Source organism: Odontesthes bonariensis, chromosome 23 (genome assembly GCF_027942865.1).
Source record: "Odontesthes bonariensis isolate fOdoBon6 chromosome 23, fOdoBon6.hap1, whole genome shotgun sequence".
NCBI classification, from domain to species: domain Eukaryota; kingdom Metazoa; phylum Chordata; class Actinopteri; order Atheriniformes; family Atherinopsidae; genus Odontesthes; species Odontesthes bonariensis.
This window is the reverse complement of record NC_134528.1, coordinates 7,326,623-7,345,038: the sequence shown is the minus strand read 5'-3', so window position 1 is coordinate 7,345,038 and position 18,416 is coordinate 7,326,623. Positions and strand designations below refer to the sequence as shown.

The window sequence follows — 18,416 nt, the reverse complement described above, 5'->3', positions numbered from 1 at the left end:
GCAGTATGTCAGGTAAAGACTGAGAACCAGAGTGTAATCAAATCTACCCCCAGTCTTTACTCTGTATCAGACTCTCCTGGTGCTACATTCACCTAAAGGGACTCATTAACATGAAGTGTCCAAGCGCTTTGTCTCTTAAGAGTTTTCAATACCATGTTAATCTACAATGAATTACCTCCACAGACCTCCTTAAATCTTAAAACCAGACTGTCAAAGTTGCTTCCAAACCAACAAAAGACGACACCACACTGCAAAGATGCTATTAATCGTTCCTTCTTTATCATAAAAGTTGTCAAATGATCCACCTTGGAACTTATTTGGTGTGATAAAAAGCATCAATATTATCTGCAGCTCTTTGTGTTGTGTGATAAGAAAATATTTTAATTTCATTGTCCTAGTAAAAGTACAGCATGTTGATAGGTGTGAGCGTGTTCTCCCGGCATCAAGGTTTATCCTATGCATGCAGTCACTGTCACACCGATTTAAAATGAGCAACGCAAGCCTGCAGCCTAAAGTGTCAGCTCCTGGCATTATCAGACTTTACAGTTACCCTTAAAACAAGGAAGCTGGGAGATGGAGAGCTCGTCTTCAAAGTAACATTTGAATGTTGAAAGCCATGTTGACGGCAGTGATATCAGCACGTCACTCCGCTCAGCTCAAGATCACTCATCCCACTCATCTAGTGAGTGGTAAAACAACTCCTTCTACCTGCCGTCACAGGCCACACCACAACAGCTTTTAACATTCACCAACAGCAAAAGATTTATCAGGATTTATCAAATACATCAATACATACTTTGATGAGAAGATATCTGAAGGTATTTCGCATCTTGCTACATGTTGTGATGGGAGCACCATCTAGTAAGGAATGCTCTCCTGCACTTATGCCCTCTACCGTTGTTGCCAGATTAGTTTTGTTTGGTCAAAAACGATCAAATCTGTTAAAGCAGGGAAAGGATGAGACTGAATCTCACCGATGAGTGCAATATCTGCAAATGAACAAGTTGACATTGTGCCGAAATTTGATCCCCTGCAAAATCTGACCCACTTTTTTTTTGGCCCTTTTATTAAAGTAAACCAATCCTAATGCTTCCAGTTCCATCTAGCTGTGCATTCATTTTATGGAGCAGTGTGTTGTAGGAGTCACTAAACTGATAAGAAAGATTTGGAACTCATTTGAAAGTTTGTATTTTTTTTGTACTGTAAAGTTTTTTTGATTTATGAGGAGTAGATGTAGACTGAGATATGATTTTCGAAGCTAATCCTACCTAATGTGCTGAAAATACAATCTTGAAGCAAGCAGGAATAATCAATCTAAACAAACTCAAAGGTGGTGCCAACTTAACATTATCCACATCTAAATCATTATATACATACTGATTCAGCACCTTATAAAAACTCCCGACTCCATCCACCTTTGCCATTTATTTAGCTGTGGGACAGAGTTTTAATTGTATAGCACTCATGAATTATTTTCATTATTTAGGACATTTATTGATGAAGTAATAAGTCGCCAGCTGACTTCCTGTGTTTTGTGTGAGTTCTTTTTATTGAACATACTGGCCCCTGTGTTACACGGAGCAAATGATCTCCACACAGAGAAAATCACCATAAGAATCAGTCGTAAAGGGCTGTCTGACACGGCTCGGAATTAGACTGAACACAGTGGGATTAAGAACGTGTGATTTCTTCTCGGAGTATAAAGCAGAGGGTTTCATTCCGTCTTTGGTACTCTGAGACCAGAGATCAAGATGCAGCATTAATCTATAATCGGAGGCTCAGGTGTTGGGATTTGGGTTTCTCCTCTGTGGGCTGAGTTCAAAGAGAGCTGATTTTCTGAGCACATCTGTGCATTCTTTCAATCCCAGCCTCCCCCCTTCAAATCCGAGAAGTAGTAGTAAGAAGCCACTTGGAAGCTGCTCAAAGACCTGTGGATGCTTTGATCTGTCCTCAAGGTCACACTCACATGTGCACGTACAAAGACACACATCTAAACACTTTTCTCATATTCTTCTTTACTAAACACTGTACTTTTGACGGGGGTGCACCCACAGGAGGAGAAATCCTTGCAGGGCAATGTCAGACTGCACCCATCTCCTTGAGTTCCTCCTCCTGCTCCTCCTCCTCCAAAAGATATAATTTCAACATGAAAAGAAGTCACTGCTGACAAGCCTTTCAACTGAACGTGATAGCAGCTGCTTCCAAAGCCACCTCTTACTTTCAGTGTACATATGTTTGAATTCAAAGTATGCAGTCTGATCGGACTTATGACCGAGTCCCTGCGGTGTTTGTAGCACAGGTGTCAGTCGGAGTGCTCGGTTTCTAACGAGGCTGTACTCTCAGGACCTCCTCATTAAAGGAGGAGCAGGAGTTAGTCTTTTTATTCGCTGCATTTTAATAGCAGGATGAGTGATATTTCCACAGAGCAGAAAAAGCTGTCGGGCGTGAGGTAAAGTTTTCATGAGTAACCTGATTATCTTTCACGGCTATTTAATTTTGACTTTATATTAAAGGGATAGTTCGCCTCTTTTGACATGAAGCTGTATGACATCCCATATTAGCAATATCATTTATGAACATTGACTTACCCCCCGCTGCGTCCTTTGAGCCGAGTTCCAGCCTCGTTTTGGCGTTGGCGAAGGTAGTCCGGCTAGTTGGCTGGGGTCGCAAAAATAACGCGTTTTGCTTCTCAAAATATGCGTTCAAAAGAGTAATACATTTGCATCACAAAATCGTTCTCCAGAAAAAGTCAGACCTCACAATCACTTGGCGCTATTTCTCTATACCTTTGTATCACTACGGGCTGTGTAAACTGTGCAGACCGAAGTGCAGATCGAGCAGCAAACACCGTAACAGGTGCGGCTATCGCTAGGTGGCTGAACGCATTGATATCAAGGGAGGCAAAAATAGCGCCAAGCGATTGTGAGGTCTGACTTTTTCTGGATGAACGATTTTGTGACGCAAATGTATCACTCTTTTGAACGCATATTGTTTTGAGGAGCAAGACGCTTTATCTTTGAGACCCCAGCCAACTAGCCGGACTACCTTCGTCAACGCCAAAACGAGGCTGGAACTCAGCTCACAGCACGCAGCAGGGGGTAAGTCAATGTTCATAAATGATATTGCTAATATGGGATGTCATACAGCTTCATGTCAAAAGAGGCGAACTATCCCTTTAAGCCTGTACTTTGACTACTATATGTGCACAGTGTGCGTGTGGAGCCCTCACCTGGTGTAGACGCCGTTCTTCCGACAGAAAGAGTTTTTCACAGACAGCCGTCGGTTGTTGAGCTCCAGCGCAGGGAAACGGCCTTCGTCCAGGCTGACCATGTCTCCATGGGTCAGAGCGTTACAGTTGGAGTTGTTGCCTGGACACACATACAGAGACACTGTGTGACCACAGGCCGGATAAACAGGCAAGTTAGTGCTTGGAGGGGTTATGTGGTGCTTATTCATATCAACAGTGAGGTAGTTTATAGAATTAGGATTAAGACCAAAAAAAATCAACTAGAAATGTTGCTAAAGATAAAGATGGTAAAGTGAATTATGGTCTTTTAAAGGAAATCATACGTTCTTGAGGGTAAATTAATTTATTCATCAATCTCAGATGGCTGATTTTTACAGCATTCAGAAGTATTCTTTTCAAAGCTGTATATGGGGCCCATCTTCAGAATCGTCTGTTTTTGCCATCTAGTCTATCAAGCCCAAGTAATCATCAAATTACACATTTTTGAGGCTGAAAGCAAAATTTCATAATTTTGGGGGAAATGTGCTTATTCACTTTCTTGCCAATAGTAAGATGAAAAGATGAATACAACAAATTATTAAGCTGAAGGCTGCAGCTGAATAGCTTAGCTAACGAAGGGAACAGCTGCCTGAAATGTGGATTTCCTTTCCTTGATAAAAAAAAAAAGCAACGCTAACCGTTTCTCTCTATTTCCAGTCTTTGTTAGCTGATCTAAACACTTTCTGGCTGAAGCCTGCTATTGAGCAGACAGCTACAAGAGCTGTATCGATTTTTACATCTAGCTCTCGGCAAGAAAGCGCATAAAACTGCCTCCCAAAATGCTGAGGTATCCCTCTAAGTATGACTCATCTCGAGGCAAGTATCAATTCTAGCCAAGACAAGAAATAAGGATTTTAAAAGTGTCACGGATATGGATGGAAATAGTGAAATAAAAGTTTACAAGCTTAATCTAAAAATTCAGTGCATATGGCAGACGCATAAAAACTCAAAGAAATGACTGTGATATATGACTGTGCCACTCTGTGTAAACACTTTGAATCCCACATGAATGGTGACTAATATGCATCTTTTCTGTGGCTCTAAGTGTCACTAACACTATAAACTGAGAGTGACAGCTTTGCCACGCAGCTCTGCAACAGATTAACGTTTATGGGGGATTTAATGTTTGCAATGTTACAGGTTAAATCCACTTTCAGGGTGCCACAGCCAGGCCTGGGACCTCTGGGGCACCCTAGCTCTGGCGCTACTTGAGGTCAGCTTGTTGCTACGAAAACACATGAAAAAAGAAAATGTACTTGGTTGGTCCAGTAGTCTGGGCCAGATTCTTCGAGGGGATATGGCCTTGAGAGTGTCTTTGTGTTGGAGTGAGAAGGAAGCCCTTGTTTTTCCTCTCTCAGTCAGAAAGATGGGCAATGACCCGCAGGGACGACGCCCCGCCCCCCATCTGGCAGCTAAACAGCCACGACAAAATTGCTGAGCTAAGGGAAATGTCCGCTGATGTCAGAGCAGCACTGAATAGACAACTATCCCTCCTGTTCCAGCTCCCCCCCCCAATCTGCTTCTTTTTGCCTCTGGTTCTAAGTTGATGGTCTGACTGATTCAAAGTCAAAATATAACCCTCTCAAAAGTATTTCAAAAGTATTTCAAAAGTGCAAAGCAGTGGATCCTTTCAATAAACATTACAGTTAAAGGAGAAAAAGGCAAGTCATCAGATTCCTTGTCTTCTATGCCAGAGTTTGAAATGAAAATGCAAGGTTTCGATCCCAGTTAATCGTGAATTCCATGTGCTCACCTGATTCAGACTTTTTGGCGTACTTCTTGCTCTGTCCTCTGATAATGAGGATGAAAACCAGCAGCAGGATGAAGATAAGCCCCACCAGTGCCACCACCACCAGGAACCACCATTCCTCGTAGAAAGGGGCAACTTTTTGGGCTGGATAAAACACAGAAAATTGAAATTCATGCTTTTTAAAAACATGTTGCCATACTTCTGTGAAGTCTGAAAGACCTGAGGGAATTTAATTAAGTCTGAAAGTTAATGCGGTTCAGTTCGTTCAATTCTATTAGCAAATACATGAAAGCTCACCAGATATAGAAGGAGAAGGTAGACTTGGAGAGCCGTAGCCGTAGTCGTTCACTGCAATTACCCGGAAGTCATAACTGATGCCTTGTTTCAGTATATCCATGTTGAAAGTGTGTGACGTTGCATCCTTAGGGATATCCTTGATTAAGATATCCCACAAACCCTCATCTGTAACGGAATTTGAATTAGAATTTCAGGAAAGCGGAGACTGAAGGAATTATTTAAGCACAGGACTATTTAAACAATGCCAGTATGTCAAAGCCAAAGGATGTTTGTTTCTTTGATATAAGGCACCTGTCTGGCTCGCAGGTCTTGGGGTAATTAATGATTCCGTCAAATATTATACAATCTATCAATTTCACTGCACTCGTAAAAATTTACAGCAGCCGAATCAACAACATAAATAGCGGCACAGTCATATTTCAAATGAAGCAGAGTTAAATGCCTCTCGGCTCGCTTTGGAAATCCTGCCAGAGATCGTTTATTACACATCACTGCTTGTAAATATCAATGTAAGTCTGATGCTTTTAATGGGGAACACGAACATAAACAAGGACCAGAGTTCATCTGTCATGCTGCTGAACTTTGACAAAAGTATAAAAAAAAAAGAAAAGCTGATGTAATTTGATCTGAGGACAAAAAACAAATCATCTAATGTGTGACGCTGCAGAAAGCTACAGTCTTTTGCTTATGCGTTAGAGCTGAGTGTTAGGGGATAGGCTTCATCATTCCATGGACTCTAACCCAACACTACACAAATCGTCATCCAAAAGTCCTCGTCAGTCTCTAAAATGTAGGAATATCGTCTTAGTTTTCACTTGGAATTCGTGAAACAACCCTCACTGTGAGTCATCATCCATCACCCTGTTCGTGCTGCCATTTGTGAATCCCAACTGAAACAGGATGCCAACTGTCTCAACAGCAGTGACCAAATCAATAACCCATTAAAATGCCAGGGACACAGATTCTGGGGCAGCAGATGTTGGGATTGTGCACCATTTTCCTTTATCAATCTGTTACAGGAGCTAAAATAAGCTTGACTAAGGTGGGTTACCCTAAGACTCCCACCTGAGGGTCTAGCTTCAATGACATAGCGCGATATGGGAGCACGTCCTGGGTCCCCGCCGCTCCAGTGAATGGTCAAAGCTGAACTGTAGCGTGTGATGAACGGCTCTCCGGGGGGTCCAGGAGCTCCTGAGGAGGAATAAGTAAGTTTTTAAAACAAACAATCAAAAGGACTTACATCTTAGTTTTTACAAAAGTCACTGCAGCTACCTTCCCCTGGTCCGGTTGTGATATTAGCCTCCACCTCAGGACCATAGATGAAAGTCTTGGCCCGAATGCGGAAGTTGTACGTGACACCATCTGCCAGGTCTCTTAGCTTCAACCAGAGAGGGCCGCTCCCCTTCACGTCCACCGTCACCGTCTTACTAACGCCTGGGGGGGAGGGGGAGTGGAGACAGTCGGCACAGGCCACTGAAGACTCTAGACAAACACACCACATTTAAAGCAGGTCTTACAAAGGCCAGGCAGTGCGGGAGCACACTCAACATTAGCAAGTGCACACACACACACACAGACACACACACACACACGCATACACAAGAGTGATGGAATTAGTTGTGGGAAATATGCTTGCACTTTGTCATTGTTGTCATGTATTGTTTGAGATGATAGTCATAAATATGTTCCAATGACATATGAGGTTAATGTGATGGTTCGCTTATAGCTCAAGAAGATAATGCACACCACACGATTTTGCCAAAGTTGAATTTACTGATCTTAACAAAAGTGTAATTCTACATTATCATCTTGTAGTGTGCATAAAGCTGTCCAACAAGCCAGCAGCCATTTTGAGCAGAGAAAGTTGTGGTCGGTAGGAATGAGTGATTACCCTCTACAGGTGTTAAGGGTTCATAGACCAGACGGTAGCCCTCAATGATGCCGTTAGGGAAAGTGGGGTCGCCCCAGGACACATTGACTGAGGTAGTGGTCAGCTCACTGAAGTGAATGAAACTCGGGGCACTTGGAGCTGAAACGTACAGAGGTAAAAAAAAAACAAGACACAAAGGTGTTATCAACAGAAGAACAGAGGTTTTACTGGGGACAAACCTTTGAACATAAAATATAAAAACTTGTGATGTGTCTGTTTCTGTCATAAAGGGGTCAGAACAGAGCAAACATATACCAGATACTCATATGAGAAAGTGTCAGAAAGTCATATCTGCAAAACTTTGGACAGATTATTAACAAAGGACAAGTATATACACTGCTAAAATTTCAGGAAACTCATTTTTAGTGAATACAAAAACACTTCATGCGACTGGCCTTACAGTTTTCTTGATGGGATTACTGTAGGTGAACTGAGGCAGGCTACGTAATGGGTGTGGATCTATTAAAATCTGCACCACCTGGAGGCTCTTCAAAGCTAACAGCTTTGTGTGTCTGCCAAAGTTCAATGATTACTTTCCTTTTAGTGAAGTCTACATCTGCAGGTTGAAACAGCTCCTGCTGAGGCCTTTCTTATGTGGCTCCAGAGCCACAACTGGGAAATTGTTGGAGCTGCAGTTCTGCAACTGGAAGTTATTGGCAGGGAACTGTGGAGTGAGTCTGTGTCCTTATTCACTTACTGAACAGCACTGATTGGGTCAACTTCACCACTTTTTTTTTGCTAAAATACAAGCAGGTTAAAAAGCTCTACTTCACCAACAAATACAGTCTGACCCAGGTCATAGTAATTGACAATGTCACAATGACCAGACACAGGAGCCCATTACAACATGCTGAGGTTGTGCTTGAATCACAGCTTGGCCTGTTTTCTTTAAAAATGTTGAGCAGGAGCTGAGACGCCTGCACAATACAAAGCCTCTTTGTCTTCTAAAAAGATGGGATAACTATCTCGCTAATGCGCCTCCCTCCTCCTTACAGCTTGTCATCTGCTTCCTCCTCACATAACAGTGGCTGGAAGCTGTGAAACATAGCTGTGCGCAGCAGGAAAGTGCACCGAAAGTAGCTTCTTTTACGCAAGAGTTGGGAGATAAATATTGTTTTGACATTTTTGCAGAAGGGTAAAGTAGCAGACAGTCTTATGAGTAAGAGCAACAGGAAAGAAAGAGTGAGAAAGAGGTCGAGGTGCTGCAAACAAAGCAGACCCGAGGCTGGCTGAAAACATTCTTATATTATCCGCTATTCAGACAATACACTAAATTCAATGAATGTATTCAGAACAGGTCAGCTGATTTGAAACGTATGCTCTCTGTGTGGTTCCGCTAATGCCGTTTGGCGTGCCGACAACAGTGATTAACATCATAGTCACATCAAATTCTTTCCTCATGGTTGACTCATTTGCTTTGAGAGAGCGCTCAGGCTTCTCCAAACTAACGTCAGCACTGCAACAACAGCCCAGAAATATGACTCGTGAATGAATGCAAGTGTACACACTTTCCTTTTTCTGCTTCAGTCACGTCATCCTGTTACATTTGTCTTCAGCTCGTCTTCTTATCAGTACATCTCCAAAATGTTTACATTCATTACAAACAGAAGCATTTGTTTTGCCTGATTGCACTGATCCTGCCTGTTTGTGCTCACTCATACTGATTAAGGAGTTTGCACGTCTACTGACATCTAGTAGCAGGTTTTACCTGCTTGCTGGGTGCGGCCCCTCGTCGGTGGGCTGCGGGGTCCATCCCCAGCGGCGTTGAAGGGGGCCACACTGATCATATAGGTGGTGTAACCAGTAAGGTTCTTCAGCTTCACCCCTCCCTCTGGCATGAACAGGGTCCGCAGCCGCTCCGTTTCATTCTTACGTTGGAACTCCCAAAAGTAAATCTATATGGAATAATGCAGAAATGAATAATAGGGGAAACCAGCACTTATTTCTGCTTCTATAAAACTCTGATTTCAAACTCCCTTAAGGGAGAGGAGCAATTTCAAATATTATATGCTTATTTTTATTTTATTTATTTATTTTTTGTGGGGGGGGGCAGACTTTCAAGAAAACACTTGTTAGTTTTAAGTGTTATGATGCCAATTTAATTTAATTTAGTCTCTTTCGAACAGCTAAAATATAAACATTTGATAAAACCAGGTAATATAATTGTCTATATCATTGTGAAATTGATCAACAAAAAAGATGCTGTACTGAGGCCAGGTATGGCAGTGGGGAAATCTGACCTTGTAACCCTGGATGTCGCCATTCTGTGCATCCACAGGTGGAGGGTTCCATGTCACATCCAACTGGGTGGCTGTTGCTGACTGAATAGCGACATTCTGCGGTGGGGCTGTAGGTACTGTCACAGCCCAACACAAGAAGTAAACATACATTTAAAAAAAGTGTTCGTTTTCAATTATGACATAAACATTGGTTACAAACTACAGCAAAAAACTAAGTCTTAGTCTTCCAGAACGTATTCCCTTGATTGTAATGTTGGACAGGGTTGATTAACACGTCTGTCCGAAATCTCCAAGAAGTGTTCAATTTGGCTGAAATCTGGCATTTGTACTGATTGTAAGTAAGCCTCAAATGGGATGAGTGGACCTAAACCCTGCCAGCAAAATGTCCCCCATAGCATAACACAGAATAGATTCCCTAACTGCCAGACTCCTGGGTTCAGATTTTTCTCTAGGCTCTACCTGGCTGTAACTGCATCATTCACCATGAGATCACACAGCATTACGGCTCAAAACAAGAGTTTTGAGTCCCAGAATTCCTGTAAGTTCATGTTTCTAAATTAGAACACAGTAACCCATAGGGTCCTTCCCTTATTTAATAGGGTAAATAAACTGTTTTCTGCTAAAGATGAGTGAAATATCAGGCGCACATACCTGCCTCCCCGACAAACACCTCCTGTGGTGGGCTGGTTGGCCCCTCGCCCACAGCGTTGTACACAGTCATGCGTATTTCATAGCGCTTGTGTTTACTTAGCTCTAAAGGAGAGGTAAACAGTTTGGAATCAAAGATTGAGGATAGCTTAAACATCAAGTTTTGACTTCTGAACAGCCAATCTTCCTGTTTGTAAAGGTTACAATTACTGGGATGAAGTCACCTGACCCAGTATCCCATCCCACATCCCTTTACCTCCCACCAGGTGCCCAAACAATTAGCTGAAGTCAGTGATTAAATATTAAGTATCCCTCAATGGCTTCCCACCCACCCAGACCAAACTGTTACAAGGAATTAAACATGAATTTTCTGCTGTGAATAATGTTGCTTGAGGAAGAGATTTCTGTTTCAATTACAAATCCCTATGGGGACACTGTAATTATAGGGATGCTGATTGCTGCGGTATGGAGGTACAGAAGAAATATTTGGCCATCTGCTAATGTAGTAGTCATCCAAACAAGCTGAAAAAGCGCAAACCAATGAATCTGTTAGACAAGCCAGTCTTGTTTATTCAGCATTCAAGAATTTCTGTGAACAAATTCTCCACTTGCCTCGGTAGAAGTGTTTGTCCCAATGTAATGTAACTATAAACAGCCAAATGCTGTTTTAATCTGCTTGGCAATGAACCTTCTCTTTATCACTCTTCACTGGCACTGGAAACATAATGAGTTCCAAGAGAAAAATAGCTTCTTTTTTTTTTTTTAAATCAGAACTCTTGACTGAGTCATTTAGTAGATGTGTGTGTGTGTGCGTGTATGTGTGCATGTATGTGTTTGTAAGACAGAGACATAACAAAACTTACTGTCCAACTCGTACTGGGTGAGAGTTGAATCACTCAGATTTTGGATGCTGTAAGGGGCTGTGGAGGGAAGAAAGAAGAAAAAGCGATTAAAGAGATAAAATGAGAGCAAGGTAGAGAGGAGGCAGTGGTATTAGGTTTCAAAGTCCAATACTTTCATTGCCGAGAAGGGCAGCACTAAAAAAAATACCACAATAACAATGATCATGACTCTGAATTAGCCTCAGAACGACTCAACAAGAGTAAAATTACAGGCCATGCTGCACAGAGTGGTAGAAACAAAACGGCTCCCAAGTAAACCTAATAACAGCCTGCGGCTGATAACCACCGATCACAAGATGAAATGTTTTGCTGTGAAGTGTCAAGACCAGTGGGGAAATCTTGGCAACAGAATGGCTCTTTGTGACAGTTTCACTGTAATGGAAATAATGGTGCTGCTGACATAGGAATAATCAACCGTGACAGAGTCTTATAATTATGTGTTACTGAAGAAAAGTGCAGCAACTGCATATTTCTTCTGATATGCTTTTTGCTGAATTTGTTTTGACGTCACTGGTTACTTTTTATGGTTCATTATGACTCTTCATAATGTGCATTTCAAAGGACATTCGAAATGGAATTATTAGAGTGGAAAATGTATTTGTGCGATTTGTTGCATGTTGATGAAGATTCTCAGTCATCCAGGTCATGGTAATCACAAGAGCTTGAATAAGGGCGATTTCTTATGTTAGCAGTGGTTATTCCTCACCAGTGAGCTCAGCCCAGTTTGACACACTGTTGACTGTATGAATGTAACTGCGGACACGATCATACAGCAGCTCACGGTAGCGAATCCGAAAGCCCAGTGAGATTCCATTGATCTTCTCCTCAGAGGGCGGCTACAAGGGGACAAAGTGTGGAGTTAAAGGCTAATGCAGTAATCACAGCAAAAGTCAGAAAGACTGCACAAGCAGCTGATTTCAACAAGACTTTTACGTTGCTTCAGTTTAAAACTCAAGTTAATCACCCTGTGATTTGTCTCTTGCTTAGCATCACTGGAGAGATTTACAGTAATTGAAACACACAGACAGACTGAGCCCTCATCCACAGGTTTGGTAATGTAGAGAAATCCCCCATGGTTGAACATAAGAGAGCGGGCCCAGAGGGGAGAGGCAGAGAGAAAAAAACAAGTACCTCTCTATCCTCGTAAACTGTACTAGTGTTCTCCATAAAAGTAAAATTCTGTCTGGGCGCCTCCTGTTTTCCTCTTTATGACCCGTTAATTCAGGTGTGAGTGTGGGAGAAGGTGTTTTTTATTTGACAGAGTACAGGCTGTGTGTGTGTGTAAAAGTAAGCTCTCTGTAAGTATAGGCCTCACTATGTACGATCCTGGTCTCTTATCAGAGGGAACTCTTTCAGACTTGAACGGTTCACGGATCTCGCAAACAACGAAACCTGAAAATCAGTCGCGCCGGTTTACCTGCCAGCGGATCAGCACCGACGTGGTTGTGTGTGGTGTGACGGAGAGAATGGTCGGTGCTTCATCTGGCGCTGAGGAAAGGAAAGTGAGACAGATTAGCTCAATTGACCTGAAAATGTGCACAATCACAGTGCTAAATCTGTCCATGCACTGTGGCATTCAGCGAGCATAAACACACAGGAGCCAAAAACAGAAGAGCCATTGAACGCTGAGTCACAAATTGCAAAGGGTGGGCGGGAGACATTACTTTAGCTGGTTAAAGCACCACGGGCAAAGTTGTTTTGCCAAAGTTTTCAGGCTGCCCTCTTGTCTCATGGCAATCCAGATGGTGCACACATGAATCACCTGCTGCCTTTGCCAGCAGTGTCTGCATCGTGACAATGGACTAATTCATGCAGACTTTAAACTCCTAGCATTGATAAAGAACTAAGTACTACCTTACAGTTCCACTACTTATCCACCCGATAAATGTTAATATTGGGTGTAGAAATGCCTTCACTGTATACACTACATACATATTCAGTATGTTTAGGTTTTTGATTAAAAAAAAACTTTTGTTTTTGTTTACTTCCTTCCTTTACTTCTTTGGTTTTTCCCACTTCTGTGACTCCCTGATATTTCTACCTGCTCCAAGTAGTTTTTTAGGATTTAGTCTCCATCTTTGTCAGAAAGTTTCTATTCAGTGGTCGAGTTTGTCTGTGTTCCTTGTTCGATTCTTCAGTTTATTCCTCTTTTCTCTAACTGCATTTGGGTCACCCTTCTAATGGAAATATAACTGTACAGACTGACCCAGATGCAGGACATGGATGGCATGTTTTCAGAGCACAGGGTGTGGTCAAATAGTCTTTTTGTCTGTTTGGAAAGGGTTTCTAACTGAGTGAAAAGACCTGGAAGTATCTAAGAAGCAGCCATGATGAGAGAAAGTTTGAAAAATACTAAGGAAGGAAGCTTCAATGTTTCCTTTAATATCTCATTTAGCATAATAAACACTGGACCATTCTTTATGAAATATAGGAAATAATTCCATCAAACAATTCCTTCAGCTGGAAATTTTGAAAAGCTGCGCTCGATTAAATTCCTTCGAATGTACTAATTGACTTGTGTGGATAAATATGAGGGTAGGGGTGAGCAGCCTGCGATAGCAATATCTTTCACTTCTGTAACTTTTTGTCTCCTGTTTAAATGATCAACATTGACAACAAATCAATATTTTTATTCTTATCCCACAAATATGATTTTTATAATATTGTGTAATAGGATAAGTCTGCATAAAACAAGGTATTTAAAGCATTTAAAATGCACTTATGCACTCGTATCTATATAAAAAAAGGATCTCAAGTACTGAATTCAGGTAAGAAATTTAGTGAGAACACATAGATGGAGCAATAAATGCATCTGAAAACAGATTAAACTAAATGCTAACTGGTAACAAGTGGAAAAAAATCAGGAAATAAGAAACTAGAAGTGAAGCAAGTTCTGCATTCCCAGCACAGGTACAGGGAGCTACTGGAAGTATTGGTAAGATATTTTAATTGCTGAACACTTATTATTGGTTCAGCACTCTCAGCAATTTATTTCCACCTTTTTTGTCTCATCCATGTCACTGTAATTCTCCACAATAGCTGGAAAAGTTAGTACCACAGCTGTAGTAATAGAACGGCAAAAAGGACAGGTAGTGAACAAAGTAGCAAATAAAAAATAAATCATTATATTCAGATTGTTTCCTAGTGTTAAATTCTAAAGCACCAATAAAAATCAGCACACCCCAGCAGGAAGGTGCCACATTTCCAATCTGTGCGCCAGCTGCTGAGGTGTATTTCCTCTGTCCAATTTAGCTTCACCTCTACGTTTTAATACCGCAGCTGAGTTATGCTCCACAGACAGACGTTCAGCAAAGGAGTCAGTGGAGTAATAATATATGTGGAACCGTAGTCTGTAGTGGAAAAACAGACAACCGCGGTCTAAAGGAATCATTGTGTTCCTTGAAAAAACGTTCCCTGGGGTTCAAGCTACTTTTGGTTTAAAGGCAGACAGCCGAGAAAACTCTGGGAAGTCACTGCATCCGCCAAGAAATAGTCCTCATGAAACCACAAAGTGTGACTTTTAAACCTGAACGATGACAAAAATTACATATAGTATGATCTAAATGAGGCTCACACCAGGCTTTATGAAACTGGCGCACAGGCATGACAGTTGTAACAATGTAAAAACCAACTCAAAACTCAAAAAGTAGCAAAGAACTTAAGAGAAGCATTTACATTAAATAGAGTAATACTATTTCATCCTTACCATCCTGTAGGGTTGTGATTGCTTCACTCTCCTCACTGTACTCACTGTCCCCTATGTCATTGGTAGCTTTTACTCTGAACTGGTAGGATGTGAAGGGCTTCAGCCTTTGGGACAGAAACACAGGTGCATCAGTCTTGATGATAAATTATAGCACTGGATCTTAAAACTTCAAAGCTACAAAAGAGAAATATAGTCTCACTGTGAAAGGAACAAATTGATAACTATTCCAACTTTAAATCAAACCTTGAAGTTTAACGAGGAAAAAAAAAATGTATATATATATATATATATATATATATATATATATATTTCCATTATTTACTTTCCTGACAGTAAAACACTCAAAAAATTATTCCATATAAAGATACTGTTGGTTTAAAAGCTAAAGTACAGCTAAGGGAATATGAACGTGATTGTAATATGAGGGGAATATCAGAAGATAAAGTTAAGTTTTACATTTTATTTTCCATTCCATATACAGAGAACTAACATGGAAAACACACTGCTGTAATAAAATGAGTGAAGTTTGACCCCCGACTGTGACCCCAAGTTGGTACCTTCCAAGCAAACTGTACCTAGATACGATGTAGGAGGTTGCCTCGTGGTTGACAGAGGCAGAGTGGACTGTCCAGTTGTTCACAGGAAGCTCTCTCAACTGAACAGTGTAGTAACGCACGGGGGACAGGCCGTCACTACCGGGCTCCCACGAAAGCAACACCTGTCGGGCCTGAACATCTTTCTGAGGGACCCTGGGACGGCTGGTGGGCTGGGGGCGAGCTGGAAGAACCAGAAGACGAAGTGCGCAAAATAAACATTGTGTCGCAGAAGCATATAAAGTGATGCTTTCTCACAACTGCTCATGCTTCAAATAAACACCCACAGGGCACAGACACTGCTTTGGAAAACACATCTGCATACTGCACAGTTGACTGGAAAAGCACTTCTAATTGTAAAACTACAGCTTTCTTCAGCTCTTTTCATGCTGTCTCACACTTACGCGCCTTGCCTGTTTACACTGTTACTGTTACTATGCATACTGTTTGGTCACTAAAGTACTGGTAAATGGTGCTACTACCAAACTTCAAAATAACAAAAGGGCTTGATCAAATTGTTGTTGGAATCATCTTCCACGCTTCCAGCACTCTCATACTCAGTAAATCCCAGTTACCTCTTTTCTCTGTAGTAACCACCAGAGCCTCAGCTGCCTCACCCCAGCCCTTCCTCGTCTGTGCTGTGATGCGAAACACATAGACAGACTCTGGCTTGAGGTTGGTCACTGTGTACTGACGAGCACTGGGGTTCAGGACATCCACTGTGGCTGCGTTGCTGTTGGTGGAGTTCAAGTGGTACGTGATCTGGTAAGCTGGAGAAGAGCGGGACACAAATAAAATGCATGTTATTGGAGCTGAAATCATTTTGGTTTTTTGAACAATAAGAGGAGTCAAGTTGTGCTACAACCAGATTTGTCCCCTCTATTTCCATGAACATCTGCTCTTACGTGTTACTCTGAAGGTCTGACACACAATGGAGTTCAAACTGAATTATCCAGCAGATGTATAATGAATCAAACTCTCACAAGGAAATCCCCAATTAGCTTACAAGGGAGTCCAACTCCCTTTTCAGCAATGCTGAAAAAAAATAACAGGATTTGGTTCAACCCACTGAGCATTGTCTTGTCCATGTAGTACATTCTAAAAAATATGATTGGAATCATTAGGAACTATATCTGTGAGCCTGATGCTACATTGCATGTCAGTATAGGAACTAAAACTGCTTTTATGGACTAGATTTCAGAATTTGTGGTTTGGATATTGGAAATAAAAAAAAAAATGCAATTCCAAACATAAATGTATTCTAATAATGTTACTAACCAAGTATGATGCCATTGGGCTGGGCAGGGGACTGCCAAATGAGCCTGACAGAGGTGGTACGCACTTCAGGGAACAGGATACCCACTGGAGGTCCTGGCACTGTAGGAAAGCAGTAAACATACATCACTAATGTCCAAATCTTTTCAAACTAAACAGATATCTCCTCCACATGCACACAAGCAAAAAGAAGCAAATCTGTATGTAAATGTGTAGTCAGTCGGGTTTGAATAACCGTAATGGACAATGTTGCTCAACCCTATGCCCCTACCATCATCCAAAGTCCTCTCCAAGATGGGTGGAGAACTGGGCCGTCCATCTCCAATCCGTGTAAAAGCCAGAACCTGGATCTCATAGAGCACGTATTTCCCAAGACCGGTCAGCTGGACACTGTGGGTGGTGTTCCCCTCCACCATCCAGAAGTGGACGGCACTGTCAGAGTCCTTCTCCTTATACACCACCTGGTGCAGTGAGTTGACAGGCCATGGAGTTTGGGAAAAGCGAATGTGGATTTTGTGTTAATTGATTACAGGTCTTTGACTACTCAGAAAATGAAAGGTGAATAGCTGGAAAACATAAAAAAAGCACAAACAAACCTTGTAGCCAAGAATAAGACCATTCCTGTCAGGCTCTGGGACTTCAAACCAGCGCACCAGGATGCTACTGGAGGTGGTGGCAAAGGCAGACACGTTGGTGGGTCCGCTGGATGGAACTGGAATGCAGTGTGAAGAGACAAAAATATTATAGTCTGCTTCATGTTTTATCCCCCCCTCTGTGCTGTGTATTTATCATGTGGACCAAGAACTACACAAGAGAAGCTGTTTGATTGATTCAGCAGTGGTCGAACTTTCAAATTCTTCAGGTCTGAAGAAAATCAAGAAAAAGACTCAACAATAGGGCCCTTTTGCTTCCTTGGCATTCAACCTTGGATATAATGCCTGATTTCCAAGAATTTGCCGGAGTGTGTGGAAAAAAGGGCACAAGAATTCCATTGAGTCCATGTGTTCTCAATTTCCTCAGACTCCTTCCATTTCACTCTAACTAACGTCTGTCGAGCTATATGAAAGCAGAAGTGAGGAAGGAAAAGCGGCGTCTTCGCCTAAATTGAGGTGGGCTGTGAAGAGGGGCATCTGAACAGGAAAACAATCTGCTCATAAATATAACATATGGCAAAGTGTTAAATGCAGATTTGTTGCCTTTAATACGACTAATAATGAGGACATTTTGTACAAATACAGTTGTATGAAAAGCACTCAGGGCACTTTTATTTGTAGCAAAGGTGTGAAAAGCTGGTATTTGGGGAATGCCGACTGAACACAAAAAGGCAGAATTTGTACACTTTTCTATAACAGATCTTTGGTAATCACAAGAATGTGACGCAGCAGTGCAGTGTGTGTTATGACCCAGGCATCCAGTGCTTGTTTTTAAATGGGATGCTCACTCACCAGACTCCCTTGTCCTGCCTCTGACCGGCTGGCTCCAGGGTCCCATCCCGATCCCATTGACAGCCTGGACCCTGACCTCATATTCTGTCCACTCCTCCAGGTCCTCGATGGTGAATTCTCTCTCCAGGCGGTCAGCGATAACATGGATCAGCCCCCGGGCCTGTGAGCCTGCACGGTAATACTGGACCCTGTAGCCCACCTGCTCTGCATTCCCGTTGTACTCCCATTCAGGCAAAGGCTGGGCAAGGTAACAGAAAAATGGATTAAAGTTTACAGTTTGGGATCAAAAGAAGCCAGAACCCTCTAATAGAGGAAGAAAGGAAAAGTGTTAAGAGATGGTTTGC

General features: G+C 41.9%; 1 protein-coding gene across 4 annotated transcripts in view; it reads right to left on the bottom strand.

The window, feature by feature from the left end:
* sdk2b (sidekick cell adhesion molecule 2b) overlaps positions 1-18,416 on the bottom strand; it is a 294,592-nt gene that overhangs the window by 11,240 nt on the left and 264,936 nt on the right. For 2 of the 4 annotated variants that reach the window (XM_075457447.1, XM_075457449.1), the window contains exons 26-44: positions 18,073-18,310; positions 17,224-17,339; positions 16,899-17,088; positions 16,631-16,729; positions 15,928-16,122; positions 15,335-15,536; positions 14,760-14,863; positions 12,471-12,541; positions 11,760-11,889; positions 11,015-11,071; positions 10,155-10,256; positions 9,504-9,619; positions 8,972-9,158; positions 7,225-7,362; positions 6,606-6,767; positions 6,399-6,524; positions 5,334-5,498; positions 5,040-5,180; positions 3,230-3,368 (exon numbers count right to left, since the gene is read on the bottom strand). In XM_075457447.1, coding sequence (XP_075313562.1) covers positions 3,230-3,368; positions 5,040-5,180; positions 5,334-5,498; positions 6,399-6,524; positions 6,606-6,767; positions 7,225-7,362; positions 8,972-9,158; positions 9,504-9,619; positions 10,155-10,256; positions 11,015-11,071; positions 11,760-11,889; positions 12,471-12,541; positions 14,760-14,863; positions 15,335-15,536; positions 15,928-16,122; positions 16,631-16,729; positions 16,899-17,088; positions 17,224-17,339; positions 18,073-18,310 — 2,678 coding nt within the window. Of the gene's footprint in view, positions 1-3,229; positions 3,369-5,039; positions 5,181-5,333; positions 5,499-6,398; positions 6,525-6,605; positions 6,816-7,224; positions 7,363-8,971; positions 9,159-9,503; positions 9,620-10,154; positions 10,257-11,014; positions 11,072-11,759; positions 11,890-12,470; positions 12,542-14,759; positions 14,864-15,334; positions 15,537-15,927; positions 16,123-16,630; positions 16,730-16,898; positions 17,089-17,223; positions 17,340-18,072; positions 18,311-18,416 lie in introns of all 4 variants that reach the window. The other 2 variants (XM_075457446.1, XM_075457448.1) reach the window with 1 other exon arrangement.